The sequence below is a fragment of the Triticum urartu genome, chromosome 5A, assembly GCF_056163025.1.
Source record: "Triticum urartu cultivar PI428250 chromosome 5A, HENAU_Tu73, whole genome shotgun sequence".
NCBI lineage: Eukaryota > Viridiplantae > Streptophyta > Magnoliopsida > Poales > Poaceae > Triticum > Triticum urartu.
Window position 1 is genome coordinate 666429881 of NC_141877.1, and position 21250 is coordinate 666451130.

A 21250-nucleotide genomic window follows, 5' to 3' on the forward strand; every position below is an offset into this window, starting at 1 on the left:
CCACACTTTGTTCTTATATATGGATCCTATCTTAGATTCCATGGCTTCGAGCCATTTCGCGGAATCTGGGCTCATCATCGCTTCCCCATAGTTCATAGGTTCATCATGGTCTAGTAACATGACTTCCAGAATAGGATTCCCGTACTACTCTGGTGCGGAATGTACTCTGGTTGACCTACGAGGTTCGATAGCAACTTGATCCGAAGTTTCATGATCATCATCATTAACTTCCTCACTAATTGGTGTAGGCATCACTGGAACTGATTTCTGTGATGAACTACTTTTCGATTGGGAGAAGGTACAATTACCTCATCAAGTTCTACTTTCCTCCCACTTACTTCTTTCGAGAGAAACTCCTTCTCTAGAAAGGATACATTCTTAGCAACGAATATCTTGCCTTCGGATCTGTGATAGAAGGTGTACCCAGCAGTCTCCTTTGGGTATCCTATGAATACGCATTTCTCTGATTTGGGTTCAAGCTTATCAGGTTGAAGCTTTTTCACATAAGCATCGCAGCCCCAAACTTTAAGAAACGACAGCTTAGGTTTCTTACTAAACCACAGTTCATATGGTGTCGTCTCAATAGATTTAGATGGTGCCCTATTTAACGTGAATGCAGCTGTCTCTAATGCATAATCTCAAAATAATAGTGGTAAATCGGTAAGAGACATCATAGATCGCACCATATCCAATAAAGTACGGTTACGACGTTCGGACACACCATTACGCTGTGGTGTTCCAGGTGACGTGAGTTGTGAAACTATTCCACATTGTTTTAAATGAAGACCAAACTCATAACTCAAATATTCATCACCACGATCAGATCATAGAAACTTTATTTTCTTATTATGATGATTTTCCACTTCACTCTGAAATTTTTTGGACTTTTCAAATGTTTCAGACTTATGTTTCATCAAGTAGATATACACATATTTGCTCAAATCACATGTGAAGGTCAGAAAATAACGATACCCGCCGTGAGCCTCAACACTCATTGGACCGCATACATCAGTATGTATTATTTCCAAAAAGTTAGTTGCTCGCTCCATTGTTCCGGAGAACGGAGTTTTTAGTCATCTTGCCCATGAGGCATGGTTCGCAAGCATCAAGTGATTCATAATCAAGTGATTCCAAAAGCCCATCAGCATGGAGTTTCTTCATGCGCTTTACACCAATATGACTTAAATGGCAGTATCACAAATAAGTTGCACTATCATTATTAACCTTGCATCTATTGGCTTCAATATTATGAATATGTGTATCACTACGATCGAGATTCAATAAACCATTTATATTAAGCATATGACCATAGAAGGTTTTATTCATGTAAACAGAACAACAATTATTCTTTGACTTTAAATGAATAATCGTATTGCAATAAACATGATCCAATCATATTCATGCTCAACGCAAACACTAAATAACATTTATTTTGGGTTCAACACTAATCCCGAAGGTAAAAGGAGTGTGCGATGGTGATCTTATCAACCTTGGAATCATTTCCAATACACATCGTCACCTCGTCCTTAACTAGTCTTTGTTTATCTTACAACTCCTATTTTCGTGTTACTACTCTTAGCAACTGAACCAGTATCAAATACCGAGGGGTTGCTATAAACACTAGTAAAGTACACATCAATAACATGTATATCAAATATAGCTTTGTTCACTTTGTCATCCTTCTTATCCACCAAGTATCTAGGGTAGTTCCACTTCCAGCGACCATTTCCATTGTAGTAGAAGCACTCAGTTTCAGGCCTGGGTCTAGCTTTGGGTTTCTTCATGGGAGTGACAACTTGCTTGCCATTCTTCTTGAAGTTCCCTTTCTTTTCCTTTGCCCTTTTACTTGAAACTAGTGGTCTTGTCAACCATCAACACTTGATGCTTTTCTTGATTTCTACCTTTGCCGATTTCAGCATCGCGAAGAGCTCGGGAATTGTTTTCGTCATCCGTTTCATATTATAGTTCATCAGAAGTTCTAGTAGCTTGGTGATAGTGACTAGAGAACACTAGCAATCATTATATTATCTGGAAGATTAACTCCCACTTGATTCAGGCGATTGTAGTACCCAGACAATCTGAGCACATGCTCACTGGATGAGCTATTATCCTCCATCTTGTAGGCAAAGTACTGTCAGAGGTCTCATACCTCTCGACACGGGCATGATTCTTAAATACTAATTTCAACTCTTGAAACATCTTATATGCTCCATGACGTTCAAAACGGTTTTTGAAGTCCCGATTTTATGCCGTAAAGCATGGTACACTAAACTATCAAGTAGTCATCATATCGAGCTTTCCAAACATTCATAACGTTTGCATATACTCCTGCAATAGGTCTATCACCTAGCGGTGCATCAAGGAAATAATTCTTTTGTGCAGCAATGAAGATAATCCTCAAATCACGGACCTAGTCCGCATCATTGCTACTATCATCTTTCAACTTAGTTTTCTCTAGGAAAGTATCAAAAATAAAACAGGGGAGCTATACGCGAGCTATTGATCTACAACATAGATATGCAAATACTATCAGGACTAAGTTCATGATAAATTAAGGTTCAATTAATCATATTACTTAAGAACTCCCACTTAGATAGACGTCCCTCTAGTCATCTAAATGATCACGTGATCCAAATCAACTAAACCATGTCCGGTCATCACATGAGATGGAGTAGTTTTCAATGGTGAACATCACTATGTTGATCATATCTACTATATGATTCCGCTCGACCTTTCGGTCTCAGTGTTCCGAGGCCATATCTGCATATGCTAGGCTCGTCAAGTTTAACCCGAGTATTCTGCGTGTGCAAAACTGGCTTGCACCCGTTGTATGTGACGTAGAGCTTATCACACCCGATCATCACGTGGTGTCTCGGCACGACGAACTGTAGCGACGGTGCATACTCAGGGAGAACACTTATACCTTGAAATTTAGTGAGAGATCATCTTATAATGCTACCGCCGAACTAAGCAAAATAAGATGCATAAAAGATAAACATCACATGCAATCAAAATATGTGACATGATATGGCCATCATCACCTTGTGCCTTTGATCTCCATCTCCAAATCACCGTCATGATCTCCATCGTCACCGGCTTGACACCTTGATCTCCATTGTAGCATCGTTGTCGTCTCGCCAACTATTGCTTCTACGACTATCACTACTGCTTAGTGATAAAGTAAAGCAATTACATGGCGATTGCATTTCATACAATAAAACGACAACCATAAGGCTCCTGCCAGTTGCCGGTAACTGTTACAAAACATGATCATCTCATACAACAATTTATATCTCATCACGTCTTGACCATATCACATCACAACATGCCCTGCAAAAACAAGTTAGACATCCTCTACTTTGTTGTTGCAAGTTTTACGTGACTGATACGGGCTTCCAGCAAGAACCGTTCTTCCCTACGCATCAAAACCACAACGATTTTTTGTCAAGTGTGCTGTTTTAACCTTCAACAAGGACCGGGCGTAGTCAAACTTGATTCAACTAAAGCTAGAGAAATAGACACCCGCTAGCTACCTGTGTGCGAAGCACGTTGATAGAACCAGTCTCATGAACGTGGTCGTCAAATGTCGGTTCGGGCCGCTTCATCCAACAATACCGCCGAATCAAAGTAAGACATTGCTGGTAAGCAGTATGACTGTTATCGCCCACAACTCATTGTCTTCTACTTGTGCATATAACATCTACGTATAGACCTGGCTCTGATGCCACTGTTGGGGAACGTAGTATTTCAAAAAATTTACCTATGATCACGCAAGATCTATCTAGGAGATGCATAGCTACAAGCGGGGAGAGTGTGTTCATGTACCCTTGTAGACCGAAAGCGGAAGCGTTTTAGTAACGTGGTTGATGTAGTCAAACATCTTTGTGATCCAACTGATCCAAGTACCGAACGTATGGCACCTCCGCGTTCAGCACACGTTCAGCTCGATGACGTCCCTCGTGCTCTTAATCCAGTTGAGGACGAGGGTGAGTTTCGTCAGCACGACGGCGTGGCGATGGTGATGATGATGATACCGATGCAGGGCTTCGCCTAAGCACTACGGCGTGATCGAGGTGTGTAACTGTGGAGGGGGGCACCGCACACGGTTAAGAGAAGCTTGTGTGTTCTAGGGTGCCCCCTACCCCCGTATATAAAGGAGGGAGGGGGAGGCCAGCCGGCCAAGCTAGGCGCGCCGGGAGAAGGGGAATCCTACTAGGACTCCAAGTCCTAGTAGGTTTCCACCTAAAGGAGAAGGGGGAAGGAAGGGAGAGGGGGGGCCGCGCCCCCAACCCCTTGTCCAATTCGGACTGGGCTGGGGGGGGGGGCGCCACCTCCTGGCTGCTGCCTCTCCTTCTCGCTAAGGCCCATCAACTCCCCGGGAGGTTCCGGCAACCTCCCGGAACTCCGAAAAATATCTGAACTTCTCCGGAACCATTCCGATGTCTGAATATAGCCTTCCAATATATGAATCTTTACCTCTCGACCATTTCGAGACTCCTCGTCATGTCTGTGATCTCATCCGGGGCTCCGACTTCGGTCATCAAATCACATAACTCATAATACAAATCGTCATCGAACGTTAAGCATGCGGACCCTATGGGTTCCAGAACTATGTAGACATGACCGAGACACATCTCCGGTCAATAACCAATAGTGGAACCTGGATTCTCATATTGGCTCCTACATATTCTATGAAGATCTTTATCGGTCAAACCGCATAACAACATACGTTATTCCCTTTGTCATCGGTATGTTACTTGCCCGAGATTCGATCGTCGGTATCCTCATACCTAGTTCAATCTCGTTACCGGCAAGTCTCTTTACTCATTCCGTAATGCATCATCCCGCAACTAACTCATTAGTCACATTGGCAAGGCTTATAGTGATGTGCATTACCGAGAGGGCCCAGAGATACCTCTGTGATACACGGAGTGACAAATCCTAATCTTGATCTATGCCAACCCAACAAACACCTTCGGAGACACCTGTAGAGCATCTTTATAATCACCCAGTTACATTGTGACATTTGATAGCACACAAGGTGTTCCTCCGGTATTCGGGAGTTGCATAATCTCATAGTCAGAGGAACATGTATAAGTCATGAAGAAAGCAATAGCAATAAACTAAATGATCATAATGCTAAGCTAACGGATGGGTCTTGTCCATCACATCATTCTGATCCCATTCATTAAATGAAAACACATGTCTATGGCTAGGAAACTTAACCATCTTTGATTAACGAGCTAGTCAAGTAGAGGCATACTAGGGACACTCTGTTTTGTCTATGTATTCACACATGTACTAAGTTTCCGGTTAATACAATTCTAGCATGAATAATAAACATTTATCATGGTATAAGGAAATACAAATAACAACTTTATTATTGCCTCTAGGGCATATTTTTTTCATATGGGCCATGGACTCATTACCCCTTCTAGTACCCATGGCCCCATGAATTATCTCTTTTATTCTTTCCACCTACCATCTCAAGTGTAACATTGGTTCTCTGTTAAGGGTCCCTGGCTACAAGGTCTCGCAAGCATGTAACTCGTTCACTCTCACTGGAATAAACTCGAGGGAAGGGGACTAGTGCTCCATGACTCGTTCGGGGAGCTATAAGTTCGAGTCCGAGGAGTCCCGTACGACGGGCCAAAATCGAGGAAGAAAAATTTGGAGAGGGTACCAAGGAGTCTCAAACAACTTGGGCATGTGATCGAACCACCCTCGACGCCCTCCTAATGCATGACTATGTTAGGCCTTGTACAATGTTAGGTGCTTAGAAAAATAAACCGGATTTTTCTGAAGCACCGATATCTATTTCTACAGGAGAGACGCCTAACTAAGCGTCTACCCTGTACAAATAGGCACCGGTGATTAAGGAAAGGCTGGTTTATTTCTCTAAGGCATCGTACAATGCAAGGTGCTTAGGAGAGGTGCTTGGAGAAATAAACCAGGCTTTCCTTAAGCACCGGTGCTTATTTGTACAGGGTAGACACTTAATTAGGCGTCTCTCCTGTAGAAATAGACACTGGTGCTTCAGAGAAAACCCGGTTTATTTTTTTAAGCACCTCCCTAAGCACTTAGCATTGTACAAGGCCTGAGCACCTCCCGTAAGCACCTTGCATTGTACAAGGCCTCACGGTCCATTGAGGTGAGCGAGCCTACTAAAAAAACACCAACGTGCCAATCTTGTCGGTGTGTGATGACCTTCACTATAAGGCAAGTCGTGCAAACCCTCTAATTAAATATTTGTTGTGCTCGCCTTACTAGACCTCCTTCGGTCATAGTCTCCTAATCACACATTGTTTTCCCAAAACGATACCAAAAAGAAAACAATGATGGCGTTACACTTTAGGGCCTCTCTTTTTTGTTGCCGAGATACTTTAGGGCCTCTCTGATTCACATGATTTTAAAAACGCAAGATTAGGAGAACAATGGGGATGAAATGTCATGCTCATTCAAACTTCAAAGCCTATAGGTTTTGAGTTTGTTTGGTTACATCACATGAAAAAATATAAGTTTTTTTTTCGAGAGGTTTGAGTTGATGTCGTCCTCCCACCTTGTGCTAAGGAAAACAGAAGTTGAGAACCAGAGAGACCAGAAAAAAATCCCATGAACCGGCGGCACACACACCCTGCCTGTCACTCCAGGTCCAGGTCCACGGTCGGCTCACATAATTCCGGAGAGGGCGACGCGGAGGCTGACCAATCCAGCGAGCCAGCGAGCGATCCGCAGATGGAGCCGGCCCGTCGGCGCCGGCGGAGGGCGCACACGGCGGACGAGGCGGCGGCGGTGCTGCGCAAGGCCTGGTGCCGGCTGCGGCTGTCGGCGCGCGACCCGGCGCGGGTGCCGCCGTGGGACGCCGTCGTGCTCACGGCCGCCAGCCCCGAGCAGGCCGCGCTCTACGGCCGCCAGCTCGCGCGCGCGCGCCGCCTCGGCCGCTTCCCGCCCTCCACCGCCGCCCTCGCCGTCCCGGACCCCGACGGCGCCCGCATCGGCTCCGGCGCCGCCACGCTCCACGCCGTCGCCTCCCTCGCCCGCCACCTCCTCTCCCAGGTCAGTCAGGCCCTACCTCCCTTCGCCCTTCCCTCGCCTGCTCGCGCCACAGAACTGTACTAGCAGTCAAGTCAGTAGATTTCTTCTCCCTTGACCTGAAGAATTTTGACATCTGAACTGAATTTCTCTTGCAGGCCACCAAGGAAGAGATCGCCGAATTCCGTCTCCTCCCCGAGGCGAACGGCTCCTCCATGCCGCTGGCATCCGTGGTGCGCTTCATGGCCACCAAGCACGTGCTGCTGCTCCACGCCGGCGGCGACAGCAAGAGGGTTCCTTGGGCCAACCCCATGGGGAAGGCCTTCCTGCCGGTGCCTTACCTGGCCGGGGACAACCCCGACGGGCCTGTCCCGCTGCTCTTCGACCACATCCTCGCCGTCTCAGCTAGCGCAAGGCAAGCATTCAAGAACCAAGGTTGTCCTGTGACTTTGCAGGCAAAACTAGCAATTTCTGAGTAATAAATAGGTTCCATTTGATTGATATAGCCTGATCAGGTGGGATCTTCATAATGACCGGGGATGTTCTCCCCTGCTTCGATGCCGCGAACCTACTGCTCCCCGATGACGCTGCGTGCATCGTCACCGCGCCGACCACGCTCGATGTGGCCTCTAATCATGGAGTGGTGGTGGCGTCCAAGGATGGAACCGAGGGGCAGAATTACTCTCTCTGTTTGGTTGATAATCTCCTGCAGAAGCCGACAGTGAGGGAGCTTGTGGAGGGCCAGGCCATTCTAGATGATGGTAGAGCACTACTTGACACGGGGATAATAGCTGTGAGGGGTCAAGCATGGCAGGAGCTTGTTGCCCTTGCATACTCATCTAGCCAGACCATGATTGAGGAGATCATCACTAGCAGAAAAGAGGCAAGCTATCGTTTCCGGCATTGATATGTGAGCTATAACATATAACAAATGTAGATGTAGATTTTCTTTTTGACATCTTTCTAAATCACTTCTCTGTGCCCCACATGATCACTTTTGCATGCTGCACGACAGCCATTTATGTTTATGCAAACTAGTTTCAGGAAGTTATTATGCAAAAATACTTGATGAATTTGTAAAAACGCTACCATGATTGAGGAGATCATAACCAGCAGAAAAGAGGCAAGCTACCGTTTCCGGCATTGATATGTGAGCTATAACATTTAACAAACATAGATTTCCTTTCTGACATCTTTCTAAATCACTTTCTGTGCCCCCACATAATCACTTTTGCATGCCGGACAACAGCCAATTTATGTTTATGCAAACTAGGTTCAGGAAATTATGTCAGTGCGATTATTATGCAAAAATACTTGATGAATTTGTCTACATTTTGTTATCCCTGAAGAATACGACATTGCAATTTGTGTTGACCTTGTCTGTTTTGCTCTTAACCCTGATATGCCGGCAGCCGAACACATTCTGTTATAGGATTTGAATATGCATTCTCTCTGAATGATCACTTTTCTGTCAAAGAGAAACGCTACCAGATGGATAAGTTCACTATGTGTCTCATATTGAAAGCAGATTTCTTGCAAAAGCAAGGGGAAAGAAAGCAAATGTTCAAAATCCAGCTGTTCTTATCTTACCATGTTTAATTTAGATTGCTAACCTCAGAGACATAATTAATGATGTTCCATTTTAGCTTTCATTCTGTCCGCTCATACTTGTCAATCTACTGCAGTTGAGTTTATATGAAGATCTTGTGGCTGCATGGGTACCAACCAAACATGAATGGTTGAGGAACCGTCCATTTGGCAAGGAACTAATTGCTGCTTTAGGAAGACATAAGATGTTCAGCTTTTGTTCATGTATGTTCCTGGTTATATATAGTTATCTAGTTATGATTGCTTATTATGTTTGTGGTATTGTATTATATTGATTTTCTATCTCTAGCTTATATGCTTAAACTTTCGTGAATTTATGAATAGTTCATCTGTTTTCTTGGAGCAGTTGTGCAAATAGAATGCTAAGTTGGGACTGTTTTCCTTTTCAGATGACTTCTCATTTTTGCATTTTGGTACATCTGCTGAGGTTCTTGATCATTTGGCGGGTTCATATTCAGGACTTGTAGGTCGAAGGCACATGTGTTCGGTACCAGAGACCACTGCTTGTGATATTGCTGCGACAACAGTCATTTTGTGTAGCAAAATTTCTGCCGGGGTATCAATTGGAGAGGATTCATTGGTTTATGATTCATCACTTTCAGGCAGAGTAAGGATTGGGTCACAGTCCATTGTTGTTGGGGTGAATATACATGAGTTACACGGGGATAGTCCTCAAATTATCAGGAGTAGCACCTGTTTCACGCTACCTGATCGGCATTGCCTGTGGGAAGTGCCACTGGTAAACTCCATGGGAAGAGTCATGGTCTACTGCGGTCTTCATGACAATCCAAAAGTTGCTATGAATAGGGACGGGACTTTCTGTGGAAAGCCATGGAAAAATGTTTTGGAAGATCTTAAAATCCAGGATACGGATATTTGGGACACATCCAACCTTGACAAGTGCTTATGGAATGCTAGGCTTTTTCCCATCGTGTCTCCCCCTGAAATGCTGAATGTAGGCATGTGGCTCATGGGATCAGGACATGACCCAGATGGAAAAGTTAGTTGCATTTGGAGAAATTCACGCAGAGTCAGCCTGGAAGAGCTGCATCGCTCAATCGACTACCATCAGCTTTGCATGGATTCAGCCAAGCATCAAGCAGATCTTGCAGCTGCCGTAGCCAAAAGTTGCATGACATATGGCTTACTCGGGTGTAACCTGTTTCAGCTGTGTGAGGACATGTTAGGAAATGATAGTTCCAGTGTAGAAGTCTGCAAAGAATTACTTACATTTTTTCCAAGTCACGGGGATCAGTACTCTGGTGTTCTTCCTCAGAGCAGAGGATATCAGGTCAAAATGGATCTACTTAGAGCTTCTGGAGATCTTTCTACTGCTTCTTTGGTTGAAGAGAAAGTATGGGCTTCTGTTGCAAGTGAAACTGCATCAGCTATAAAATATGGGTCTAAAGGTACGTACTGTAGACACTGAAAATCACTAAAACCTTGTACTATTTTAGATGAACTTGCGTCTGTTCCATTCCATGCAAAATTATCTTACTAACTCCCTCTGTACCACAATACTTGTCGCCGGGGGAACTTGTACTGGTTTTCCCCAACGACAAGTATTTCTGTACAGAGGGAGTAGAACACTGTATTTCTAAAATTAAATATACCACATCCCGTATTCTTTATGGAAGCAAAACGGAATCTTCATTGGCAATGAGTTTAGTTCTATTTTCTTACTATAAACACCGCTATTACCCTAATCAACAAATGTACCATTTCTTATAGAACCATCAAGCAGTGCAATGACGTCAAGCAATGGAAACCTGCGTCCTAAGAAGGTTGTAGTAGAATTACCGGTCCGTGTGGACTTTGTTGGGGGTTGGAGTGATACACCTCCATGGAGCTTGGAGCGTCCAGGTTGTGTTCTGAACATGGCAATAAGCCTGGAAGGACGCCTTCCAGTCGGGGCTACAACAGAGGCAACAGAAGACCACCATGGAGTTCTAATCGAAGATGACACCGACAGAAAGGTCTACATTGATGATCTGTCATCCATCTCTTGTCCATTCAAAGAAGACGACCCATTCCGTCTAGTGAAGTCTGCTCTCATCGTCACTGGCATCCTTGGCCATGAAATGCTGTTGACGTCAGGCCTGAAGATCAGGACCTGGGCAAATGTTCCTCGGGGAAGCGGACTCGGAACTTCGAGCATATTAGCGGCTGCTGTAGTCAAGTGTCTGTTCCAACTCATGGAAGACGATGGAGGCGATGATAATGTCGCCAGGGCTGTGCTGGTAGTAGAGCAGATAATGGGCACCGGTGGAGGGTGGCAGGACCAAATTGGTGGCCTGTATCCTGGGATCAAGTGCACCCAGAGCTTCCCAGGACAGCCGTTGCGCTTGCAGGTTGTTCCATTGTTGGCATCTCCCCAGTTGATCCAGGAACTGGAGCAACGTCTCCTCGTCGTGTTCACCGGCCAAGTAAGTTTGCATCCTTTGTTTTTGCATGGCCAGAGTATACACTGTCAAAATATCTTGAGGTTGCACATCCTGAATGGACTGCGCATTTCGTTGAACAAATGAATGGCAGGTGAGGCTGGCGCACCGGGTGCTGGAGAAGGTGGTGACGCGGTACCTGCGGCGCGACAGCCTGCTGATCTCCAGCATCAAGCGGCTGGCGGAGCTGGCCAGGGCCGGGAGGGAGGCCCTGATGAACGGCGAGGTGCACGAGCTGGGCGGCATCATGCTGGAGGCCTGGGGGCTGCACCAGGAGCTGGACCCCTTCTGCAGCAACAGGCTGGTGGACGAGCTGTTCGCGCTCGCCGACCCCTACTGCTGCGGCTACAAGCTCGTCGGTGCCGGCGGTGGCGGCTTCGCCCTCCTGCTCGCCAGGAGCCCAGGCCACGCCGTCGACCTCCGGCGCGTGCTTCAGGACTCCGCGGCTGGCCTCGACGTCACGGTGTACGACTGGAACGTCGCCGTGCCACTGCCAAGATGATGGACGAGGAAAGCACATACACTTGTGGTGTAAGTATACCCGACAAGAACTCGCCTGACACGCACTCATTCTTGTCATCATTTGTGAATTGTGATGCAAGTATACAATGAAATCTGGAATTTTGACAAAAAATCATGGACATGTTCTTCAATGTGAAATTTTCATCCACTTGGCATATAAATCAGTACAACCATGCAAAGTTCGGTTGTTGGATCTGTTGATCTGATATCTATATATTTGGTGTAATACTTTCGGCCGATTTGAGTTTGGATATGACAAGTTTTGGAGATTAACATGATGCGTAGTGTGTTAGCTTTCTACGTGGGCCGCCGGTGGGTCGTATGAACGCACGAAAATAATTAGTATTATATATATAAAGTGAAAAGATGGTCATGTATTGCAATAAAAAGTATTCGCTTATTTATAGAAAATCAATCAATTTTGAAAATTTGGTCACATACTACTAAAATACACTATGAACAGTTTTAAAAATGCACGCTAAACAATTTCTAGTTAACGACATACATTTATCTAAATATGCAGTTAATCAATTTTTAAGAATACAATGAACATTTTTTAAATACACGTTAAACATTTTGTAAATGTATACGACACAAAATTATAAAATACATGAGTAACATTTTTTAAATACACGTCCAACATTTTATAAATGTACGTGACACAAAATTATAAAATACATTACTAACATTTTTTTTGTTCATCGTACATGAATTTTACATGCACGGTTCATGGTAGTCGCTCGAACCAGCCATGTTTTTTTTCTTCACCGTACATGAATTTTACATGTATGGTCTAGGTGGGTGTATCCGGAGTAGCTCTCTAAATGGTGTGAGTGGCCCGGGAGTGGGTGGACTACCGTGTAATCTGCTCCCAGCCTCCCACCCAAATGATTAGGTTTATGTACCCTTTTCTTCCCTTTAATATATAGTACGCACTCTCGTGCGTGTTTTACATGTTTGTTTCTAGTTTGAATATGAAAACTTGTCATATAATATAGTCATGTGACGAGTCCTACCTGAATTTCATTTTTCTTTTTGTAGTTTACTACTCCCTTTGTCCCACAATATAAGACGTTTTTGCAAGCTAACATAGTATACAAAAACGTCTTATATTATGAGATGGAGGGAGTAGTTTGTTAGAGGAGCGTAATTTTAGCTGGGTGTTGGGCGGGCGCCATGGCGGCACCAAATCTCAAGATGCACCGAGATAATTTCCGACGCATGGAACATATGTGGTGTGCCGGGTGAAAATGGTGATACCGGTCAGCACGGAATTCGCAATTGATTCCTCAAAAAGGAAAAAAGAAACATGGAATTCGCAATTTTACACATGGATGCCGGTTGAACGGCGAATTGGGAACAACATTTGTTAGTTTCATACGAGTGTAAAAAACATATATATAAATTGTTCGCTCGTGAAAGTAACTATACTTCGCGTGCTTCAATGATTATTTTCGTATTTTCTACGCAGATTGTAATAAGGCACCGATTTGTGCACAAAAACATAACTGCAGGATGCGAAAGCAATGCTCTGTAACTGTTCCAGTGCCTTCCTTGCAATCAAGAACCATCTAACGAAACGGAAATAGATGCATGTTGCATACAGTTTGACCTCCTCCCCTGTGTGGCGGCGCCGCGCAGCACCGGGGCCTCCCCGCCGGGCCTCCCTCTCCTCCCGCCGCCGCCGCCAAGGGCATCGCAGGCTAAGCCTGCGGGCCGCAGCGGCGGTGGCGGCAATCTTCCTCGGCCGGTGATCGGATCTGGGTGGCGGTGACCCACTCCGGCCGATTCAAGGGTGGTGGCGCAGGCCGGTGGCGACCAAGGTTGTTGTGCTGGCGGCGATGACGAAGAGATCACGTCGGCGGCTAGGGTGTCCGATCTGGATCCCATTCGGATCTGGATGGTGGTTCCTCGAGCCGTCGTGCGCATCCTCTGGACTAGGCACGCGACACGAGGACGTCGGGGGCTCCGCCCCTGGGCATGGAGGTGGTGGCCATCTTCTTCGCCGGAGGTGGTCGGCTAGATGGTTGTGGATTCTCGCATCCAGTCCCGGCGTAGAGTGGGGAGATGAGGCTGCCGGTGAAAACCGTGCTATGACTCGGGTCATGGCGGGTGATGGCGGCATTTTCGTGTCGTTATCTTGTTGAAGACATCGCCTCTGCAGCTTCTGTCGACTTGCTTGCGCTGCTCTGGGTGAAAACCTAGACCCGGAGTTTCCGGATCGGACGATGATGGTGCTTTTGGCGTCGTTTTCCCTCATGGGGGCATCGTTTTTTGAGCAGCGGCTGGATGCAGGACCAGAGGACAGATTCTTTAGTGGAGCGGTGCGGCATCTCACTCATTGATGGCGGCAGGTCTCGGCGGCATGGCGTTGTGGTGACTCTGCGTCCGATGCGCGGAGATGGACTCGCGCAGGAGGGTGACGCGGTATGGCATCGTGGTGGCGTCGGCGGCAGCTAGACCGGGCAAGATAGATGCAGCAGTACAGCTCTGAAGATGGATTGGTGGCAGATGGTTGCGGCGGCCTCAGACCCGGCAGGCGTCCTGGTTGAGGAGTGCGCCGGACTGGTAGGTGACCCATACCTGGCAGGCGTCCTAGTTGGGACCTCAGGTCTTAGATGTTAGGTTTGGCTGCGAGGTATGTTCGGTACTAGGCCCAGACTATCAACATCTCATCATCACTTGGATAGGAGTAGTGACACTTTTTGCCTAGACGGTGGCTTCAGTCTTACTGTTGTATGACTTTGTAAGGTCTTGTGTGAATAATTAATAAAGTGGCTGCTGTTAGGATGATCTCCACTGTGTGGGCCCAACGGCCCACCGGGCCCTTAGATCCGCGCCCTGATCGGGGGCTCTCAACCCACTATGGGTGACGGGCCCCTGTCACCTGCACTATATAAAGAGGTGGGGGCCAGCGGCTCGCTACACGAGGTTCGTTACAATGCCGCACACCCCACCTAAATCCCCTACCGATCTAGGGTTAGTGCAGTGCTGAAGCACCGCCATCGCTATTCTCTGCCATCACCGGCCACCGTCACCATGGCCGGCACCGAGACCTCCTCGAGCCACAAGTGAAGGTAGGACCACCGATCTAATCTAGCCTAACCGATCTACAGTCACAACAATGGTATCAGCCAGATTGGGTTAGATTTTTTCGGTTGAAAAGAAATCACAGAAAGTTATCCCCTCCTCTGGAACCCGAGAACAGAGCAAAGAAAATTTCCACCGGAGAAGGGCCTTGGGCTCGCCGGCAAAGATGCGTCGCCGCAAGGCCGCACGGTTCCTCTCGATCCGAACGGGCATCGGCAAGCCGAGCCATTCGGACGAAGAACAACCCCGCGAGGGGCAAAGTACACTACAGCCAAATCGCTCGACGGCGGCGCACTCACCTCAAGGGGAACGTGCAGCCGGCGAGGGGGATGGCCACGGCGCTGCATCTCGTCGTCGTCGTTTACTCTGATGAGAGGTGGAGACGGACAGGGGGTTGAAAGAAGGGGAACGGGAAAGGGAAAGGATAAAACAGAGGGTCACGCGCGCAGCGCGGTGGCTTCAGGTCGCCGTCGGCGGCGGCCAGACATAGCTCGCCGGTGGCCTCGGGCCCTGGCCGCGGAGACAGTTCGGCTCCGCCCTCTCTGCAACAGGAAAGAGAAGGGGAACGGGAGGAAGGAGAAGCGAGCGCGAGGCGGCGCGGTGGTCTTCGACCCCGTCGCTGGCGGCCTGGCTGAGCGCCGCAGGTGGCCCGCCGTCGCCGTGTTTGAATGAACGGAAGAGTCGAGCGATGCGTGCGCCAGCGCAAGATGCGTGCGCCGTGGAAATGGGCTAGGGTTTCCCCCAACGGGTCCTGCCCGATTTTTTGTTCACCCGATATGCACGTGTGGCCGTCGGATGGCAACCGGTGGCTGCGATTAACCCTAGCCGGTGCCACGGGCCTTTTGGGCCGAAAGTGGCACAGGCCGGCCTCGGCAGCGCGGGCGCAGGAGCCGGACCAGGCCAGCCGCTGCTGGGCCGTGGCCAGTCGTCGCGGGCGCGCGCGGGCCGCTGGGTCGACGCCGTAGCCGCACGCCGGGCCAGCTGCCATTTTTTATTTTTGTTTTTAATAGTTTTAGTCTAGTTTTTGGGCAGTTTTTCTATGCCAATTTTTTCCAACGAAAATTTTGTCTTAGTAAATAGAAAATTAAATAAAAAAAGTTTCTAAAAATGAAAATAGAAAATTTTCAGAAAAAGAAATGTTCATGAATTTTACAAAGAAAATAATAAAGTTCATGAATTTTGATTTTGTCAAAGAAAAGTTTCTGTAAAGAATAAAAAGTTCATGAATTTTCTATTCATGTTTTTCCAATGCAAATAAAAATAAAAGTGCTCCTTTAAAAGTGAATAGAACTAAAGTAAAAGATTAAATTGTTGCTTCTCCAATGCTTTTTAAACCAACCGGTTAAAATTGCTTAGAGAGTAAAAGCGTACAGAATTGTTTCTGCATAGAATATTGAAAGTTTCTGCTGCAAAGAAAAAGTTTTATCCTCCAATTAAATTGGATTCAATGGGAAAATTTAATTGGAAGAACTGTTCTTAGCAATGTTTTCCCCTGTGGGTGAAATAAGATGCAGATAGTTTCCGCTATGACAAAAGAAAGATATTTGTTTTAAAGTTAAAATATGGTATTGTTATTTTCTGACCAACATTGATGATAACTGTACTATAATTCTATGAGTCTTATGTTGAAAGCTTAAATCTCTGATAAATTTTGTATCAAAGTGATCAATTTTCAGAGAACAGATAAAGATCAAGAAATGCTCTTGAACTAGAGAAATGTATATTTCTTGTTCCCGCTGCAATAAAGTTGATGATGATGATTATTTCTTAGCAAAGTTGTTTAATAGAAATACTATCATCACATTGTTTATGAGTTATATGCATTATTTCCATTTTCGCCCAATGGTGATATGGAATTAATATAGAAGGATGATGTTTTATTCTAATTTTGCCACAACGCTGATTTAGAATATAAAAAGAAAGTTTTAAATGGTTTAATGTGCATATTTTTTAACCAGACCAACGTAGGGTTATTTTTTATGCTCATTAATGTTGATTATTGACTAAGTTTTCCATGCTTTCATTCGTGAAAGCGAATGGTTGGGTACTTATGACCCGAAAGATGACCAAGAAAGGTCATAACGTGAGGGAGTATGTTCTCTCCAAAGAATGGCTTCAAAAGAAAAGAATTATTGGATATTAATTCAAGAAAGAAAAGAGATAGATCATTGAGAGTCTTGGTTGACGAATATTTTTCATGTACTCTCTATGAAGAAGATTTCAGTCAACACGATTTGAGCTGAAACAAGCAACATGTGTGTTTAATTTGACCAACGTCGGATGAAGCATGTATGTCAAAGAGCATTCGAATTTATTTCTGAATTTGATGAATGAATATGCAACCAAAAGAGCCAATTTTGACATTTATGTCCCTTATAGGGAATTACCCGCATAGCGGGAAAAAGATGATTATGATAAAACCCGCATGGCGGGAAAAGTCTGGGAAAATATCTGCATAACGGGGTAAAGTTGACATAGTATTTATATATATATATATATATATATATATATATATATATATATATCCTGTATGGCGGGAGAAATTTTGGCAAAGGACTTATCCTGTATGACAGGAGAAAGATATGATGACTCATGTGCTTTCAATGTGTCCCACTCTAGGAGAAAAGTATGGAGTAGCTATTATACTTTCCTAGTATCGACCGTACACCTTATGTGTAACGGTCATTAACCACTCAATAAATCCAAAGAGAATAAAAGTGAGAGACGAACCTAAAGATAAGATTAATATGCAAGTGTGACTTGCAAAAGTACTAATAATAAAGAACTCTGTTGAGTTTCTGAAATGGAATGATGAAAAAGTACTCCCATATCAGTTAACAGATAACTTCATTTCACATGAAGTAAACAGATGAATGAAATAGATAATTGAAGTTTCCTCAATTCACAAAAGTTATGAATGGTTTTCGAAATTGTGGCAGAAAATTTCTTGCAACATTTCGAGGGGGAGAAAGAAATATTAGATAAATTAAGAATGATGAAACTCCCCTATACTTTAGATGATGTGATGCACATTATGCATCTAAAGTGATCCATTAATGAAGAATGTGATCGTCTGGGGGAGTATGACGGTCATAATAATACCCCTAAAGAATAGAAATAGTTGGATCCCTGGATCTTTTATAGTTTCAACAGCAGACTAAGGAATACTAAGACGGTGCTTAAAAGTGCCATAAAGAAGAAAGTTTTAACAGAATAAACCCAAATAATAAAGTTTAAAGATACCCCATTTTAGTGAAGATGGAGTAAATCTGGGGGAGCATGGTATGAAAATACCAAAGACTATAGAATTAATTTACCTCTTGGCAATGACAGAGCAACAACAGCCCCATATGAAAGAAGTGCTAGTACCTAAGACACAGATGGTCTTAAGGAATGAGAAAATCAGATACTTCTGATTACTATGAAGTCTATGTTAGTGAAATTCAAATGGAGGTTGATCACACCTCATTTAAAGCGCTCAATCGAGTTTTGAGACTCATAAGTAATTTCCAATGGAGCCAAAACAGTAGGCTGTAAAGGGTCTACAAGGTCAATGTGACTCCAAAAGAAATATGTAAAGGTGTAAATCACGACTTAAATTGAAAGTTTTGTGCATGATCTGAGTTACATCAGATGAAAGTAAAGAACACAAGGGATGCTGCTTCAAGAAGTCTTTTATGGACTAGAGCAAGTCTCTAGGCAGTGGCATTTAAAGTTAAAAGAATCATATGTTATTTTGGGTTAAAGAAAATGAGAGGACAATTGTATTCGTGCAAAGTTATAGAATGGGAAATTCATTTCCTAATCCTATGCATGTGGATGACATCCTACTTGCTAGTGGTGATGTCAACCTACTGCGGGAGGAGAAAAGAAGTTCTTGTCCTCAAAGTTCAAAAGAATGTTCTCGGTAGAGTGTCTCTCATTATAAGTAACGAGATTCACGAAGAAAAGAATAAAAGGGGGGTATTAGGGATGTCGAATGGACATGCTAAGAAAAAGGTCTCTAAAGTATGCATGCGAGAAAACCTACGCTTGTTCTTATAGTCAAGGGTAATGGAACTGGAAACTATAGTGTTCCAAGAGTTGATGAGAAAAGATTGAAAACGGATATGGTACCATATGCTTGAGTTGTTGGAAGCTCAATACATTACCCTGACACAGTTCACGTATCCGGGTTGTTTTGGCAATGTCCAGTCCATATATAGATCACTGGAAAGGATTCAAAGATATCGGCCTCATGTTGAAAGAAATAAGTGCTCTCAAAAGATTGTGAGTACAAAGACAGGACTTGTGAAATGTATAGCGAAATCCACAATTGTCGCTAATTTTCATACTTGGAGGTTTTTGTGTGGAAAAGCTCCAAAGAATGAAACAACTATCATCAATGTGATGCAAGGATATTTTATAGCTTGATATGAGGCTGAGGGACAGGCAAAATGGTTAAGGAGACCTGTACCCGGAGTTGATAATGGTTGACAACAGTGATAACCATTTTAATTTTTTCGCTACTATGACAACGAGTCAAGTGTTGATGCCAAACACATTGACACAGAGTTATGCGTTGTAAAGGAGAAAGTCCAGAATTATGTAGAAATGCTTGAAGCATAAAAGCAACAGAGAAGTGTTTGCAGATCTGCTTATTAAAGGCTTACCGCCTGGTGTGTTCGAAGAACACACAGTCGACATGGGTTTTATGGTATAGTCTAACATTCCCGGACAATAAAAGGGTCCAAGGTTAAAGAATTTGTTTCAAAACAGATAGGTACGTTGTGGCTGTCTGATTCTATCGGCAATTGAGCTGTGACCATGAAACATGTTCTATGTATTGATCTGTTATGAAACGAGTAAAGTAAAAGTATAAGGTCAAAAGTAAAAGTTGAGATCAAGGGGAAGAATGTTAGGATGATCTCCACCGCATGGGCCCAACGACCCACCAGGCCCTTAGATCCGCGCCCTGATCGAGGGCGCTCAACCCACTATGGGTGACGGGCCCCTGTCACCTGCACTATATAAAGAGGTGGGGGCCGGCGGCTCGCTACATGAGGTTCGTTACGATGCCGCACACCCCACCTAAATCCCCTACCGATCTAGGGTTAGTGCAGTGCTGACGGGAAGCGCCGCCATCGCTACTCTTTGCCATCACCGGTCACCATCACCATGGCCGGCACCGGGACCTCCTCGAGCCACAAGTGAAGGTAGGACCACCGATCTAATCTAGCCTAACCGATCTACAGTCACAACAGCTGCATGCATCGTCTAGATGCAGAGGCCGGGGGTCCTCCTCCATTTCTAAAAAAAATGTTACATACAGTTACTTCTCAGAAATTAGTATACACACGAACTTGCAAATTAGCTGATCTGCAGGCGGTGAGTTTGAGGTCTGCGTTCTTCCAAATTGCTTAATTGTAGTGGTGCTTGCTCACAGGTTCACACGTCTTCCTTGTCCCAACTTCCTTACAGCTACCGCGTCTGCGTTATTGCTTCAGATGGAGCCGAATTTGTAAATATTTACCACTCCAGTTGTCCGAAACAACCTGCCAACCGAGCATGCATACGAACTCCCAAGTCTTCATGCTGCCGCCTCTCAGATCAGGTCCACGCCGAGTGAATTGGCTGCTATTGTCCCTGGGGCAAAAATAAATAAATCAAATTCCTTGTGCATGTCTTGGAAAGAAGCTTTTATCGATGCTGGCCATGGATCCAGGTACGCAAGGTTGAAGTCGCTTACATGGTGCAAACACCTGTATCTCTCTCTGTTCCGAGTGTTCCTGCACCAACACACAAAAAAAAATGCAGCTGCAAGCCTCTACTTTCTTTGTTACTCTCTCCATCCCATAATATAAGAGCGTTTTTGCTTATATATTATGGACAGAGGGAGTATCTCTCAGTAGACTTGTCTAATCAAGAGTGATGCTCTTTCTATGATTGAGATTATATGCATGCATGCATCATCTTTTACTCTCTCCGTTTCTAAATATTTGTCTTTTTAGAAATTTTAAATGGACTACCACATGCGGATGTATTATATAGACATATTTTAAAGTATAGATTCACTCATTTTGCTTCGTATGTAGTCACTTGTTGAAATGTGCTAGTTCAATGTTTTGACAGAAGCACGCGGTGTAATTCCATTGATTTTTGGATTTCGATCGTATCTAAGATCCTTTTCTTTTATCTAGGTTGTTAACTCAATGGTAGAGTATTCGGCTTTTATGTGCGACTTGTTAAAATTTCTAGAAAGACAAATATTCAGGAACGGAGGGAGTAGATTCGATTGCAAATGGAAAGGGCCCTAAATAGTAACACAAGAGTTGAAGTGCATGTGAGACGAAACTTCATGCCAAGACTTTGGTCGTCGGTCTTGGCACATGCAGCAGCACCACTCGTGCTGCTGCCTAATTAACCACGCAAGTGGACTGGACTGGGTGGGTACCATTCATGCACCCGCTGCAAATTCAGTCCAGCCACTGAAATGATTGAGGCCTAGTCATTCCAAAGTGGTCAAAAGAGAACAAAGTCTACATTATTGCTGGGAATATTAGCACACTACTTGCAAA

The 21250-nt window shown here is 44.7% G+C and overlaps 1 protein-coding gene across 1 annotated transcript; it reads left to right on the forward strand.

The window, feature by feature from the left end:
* The first annotated feature begins 6607 nt into the window (after nucleotides 1-6607).
* Nucleotides 6608-11815, forward strand: FKGP (L-fucokinase/GDP-L-fucose pyrophosphorylase). Its single transcript, XM_048676880.2, has 7 exons — nucleotides 6608-7056; nucleotides 7191-7467; nucleotides 7548-7915; nucleotides 8718-8844; nucleotides 9030-10049; nucleotides 10372-11066; nucleotides 11176-11815. Exons 1-7 carry the CDS (start codon nucleotides 6613-6615, stop codon nucleotides 11581-11583), a joined length of 3339 nt encoding a protein of 1112 aa, XP_048532837.2. The 5' UTR covers nucleotides 6608-6612; the 3' UTR covers nucleotides 11584-11815.
* Nucleotides 11816-21250: the final 9435 nt, after the last annotated feature.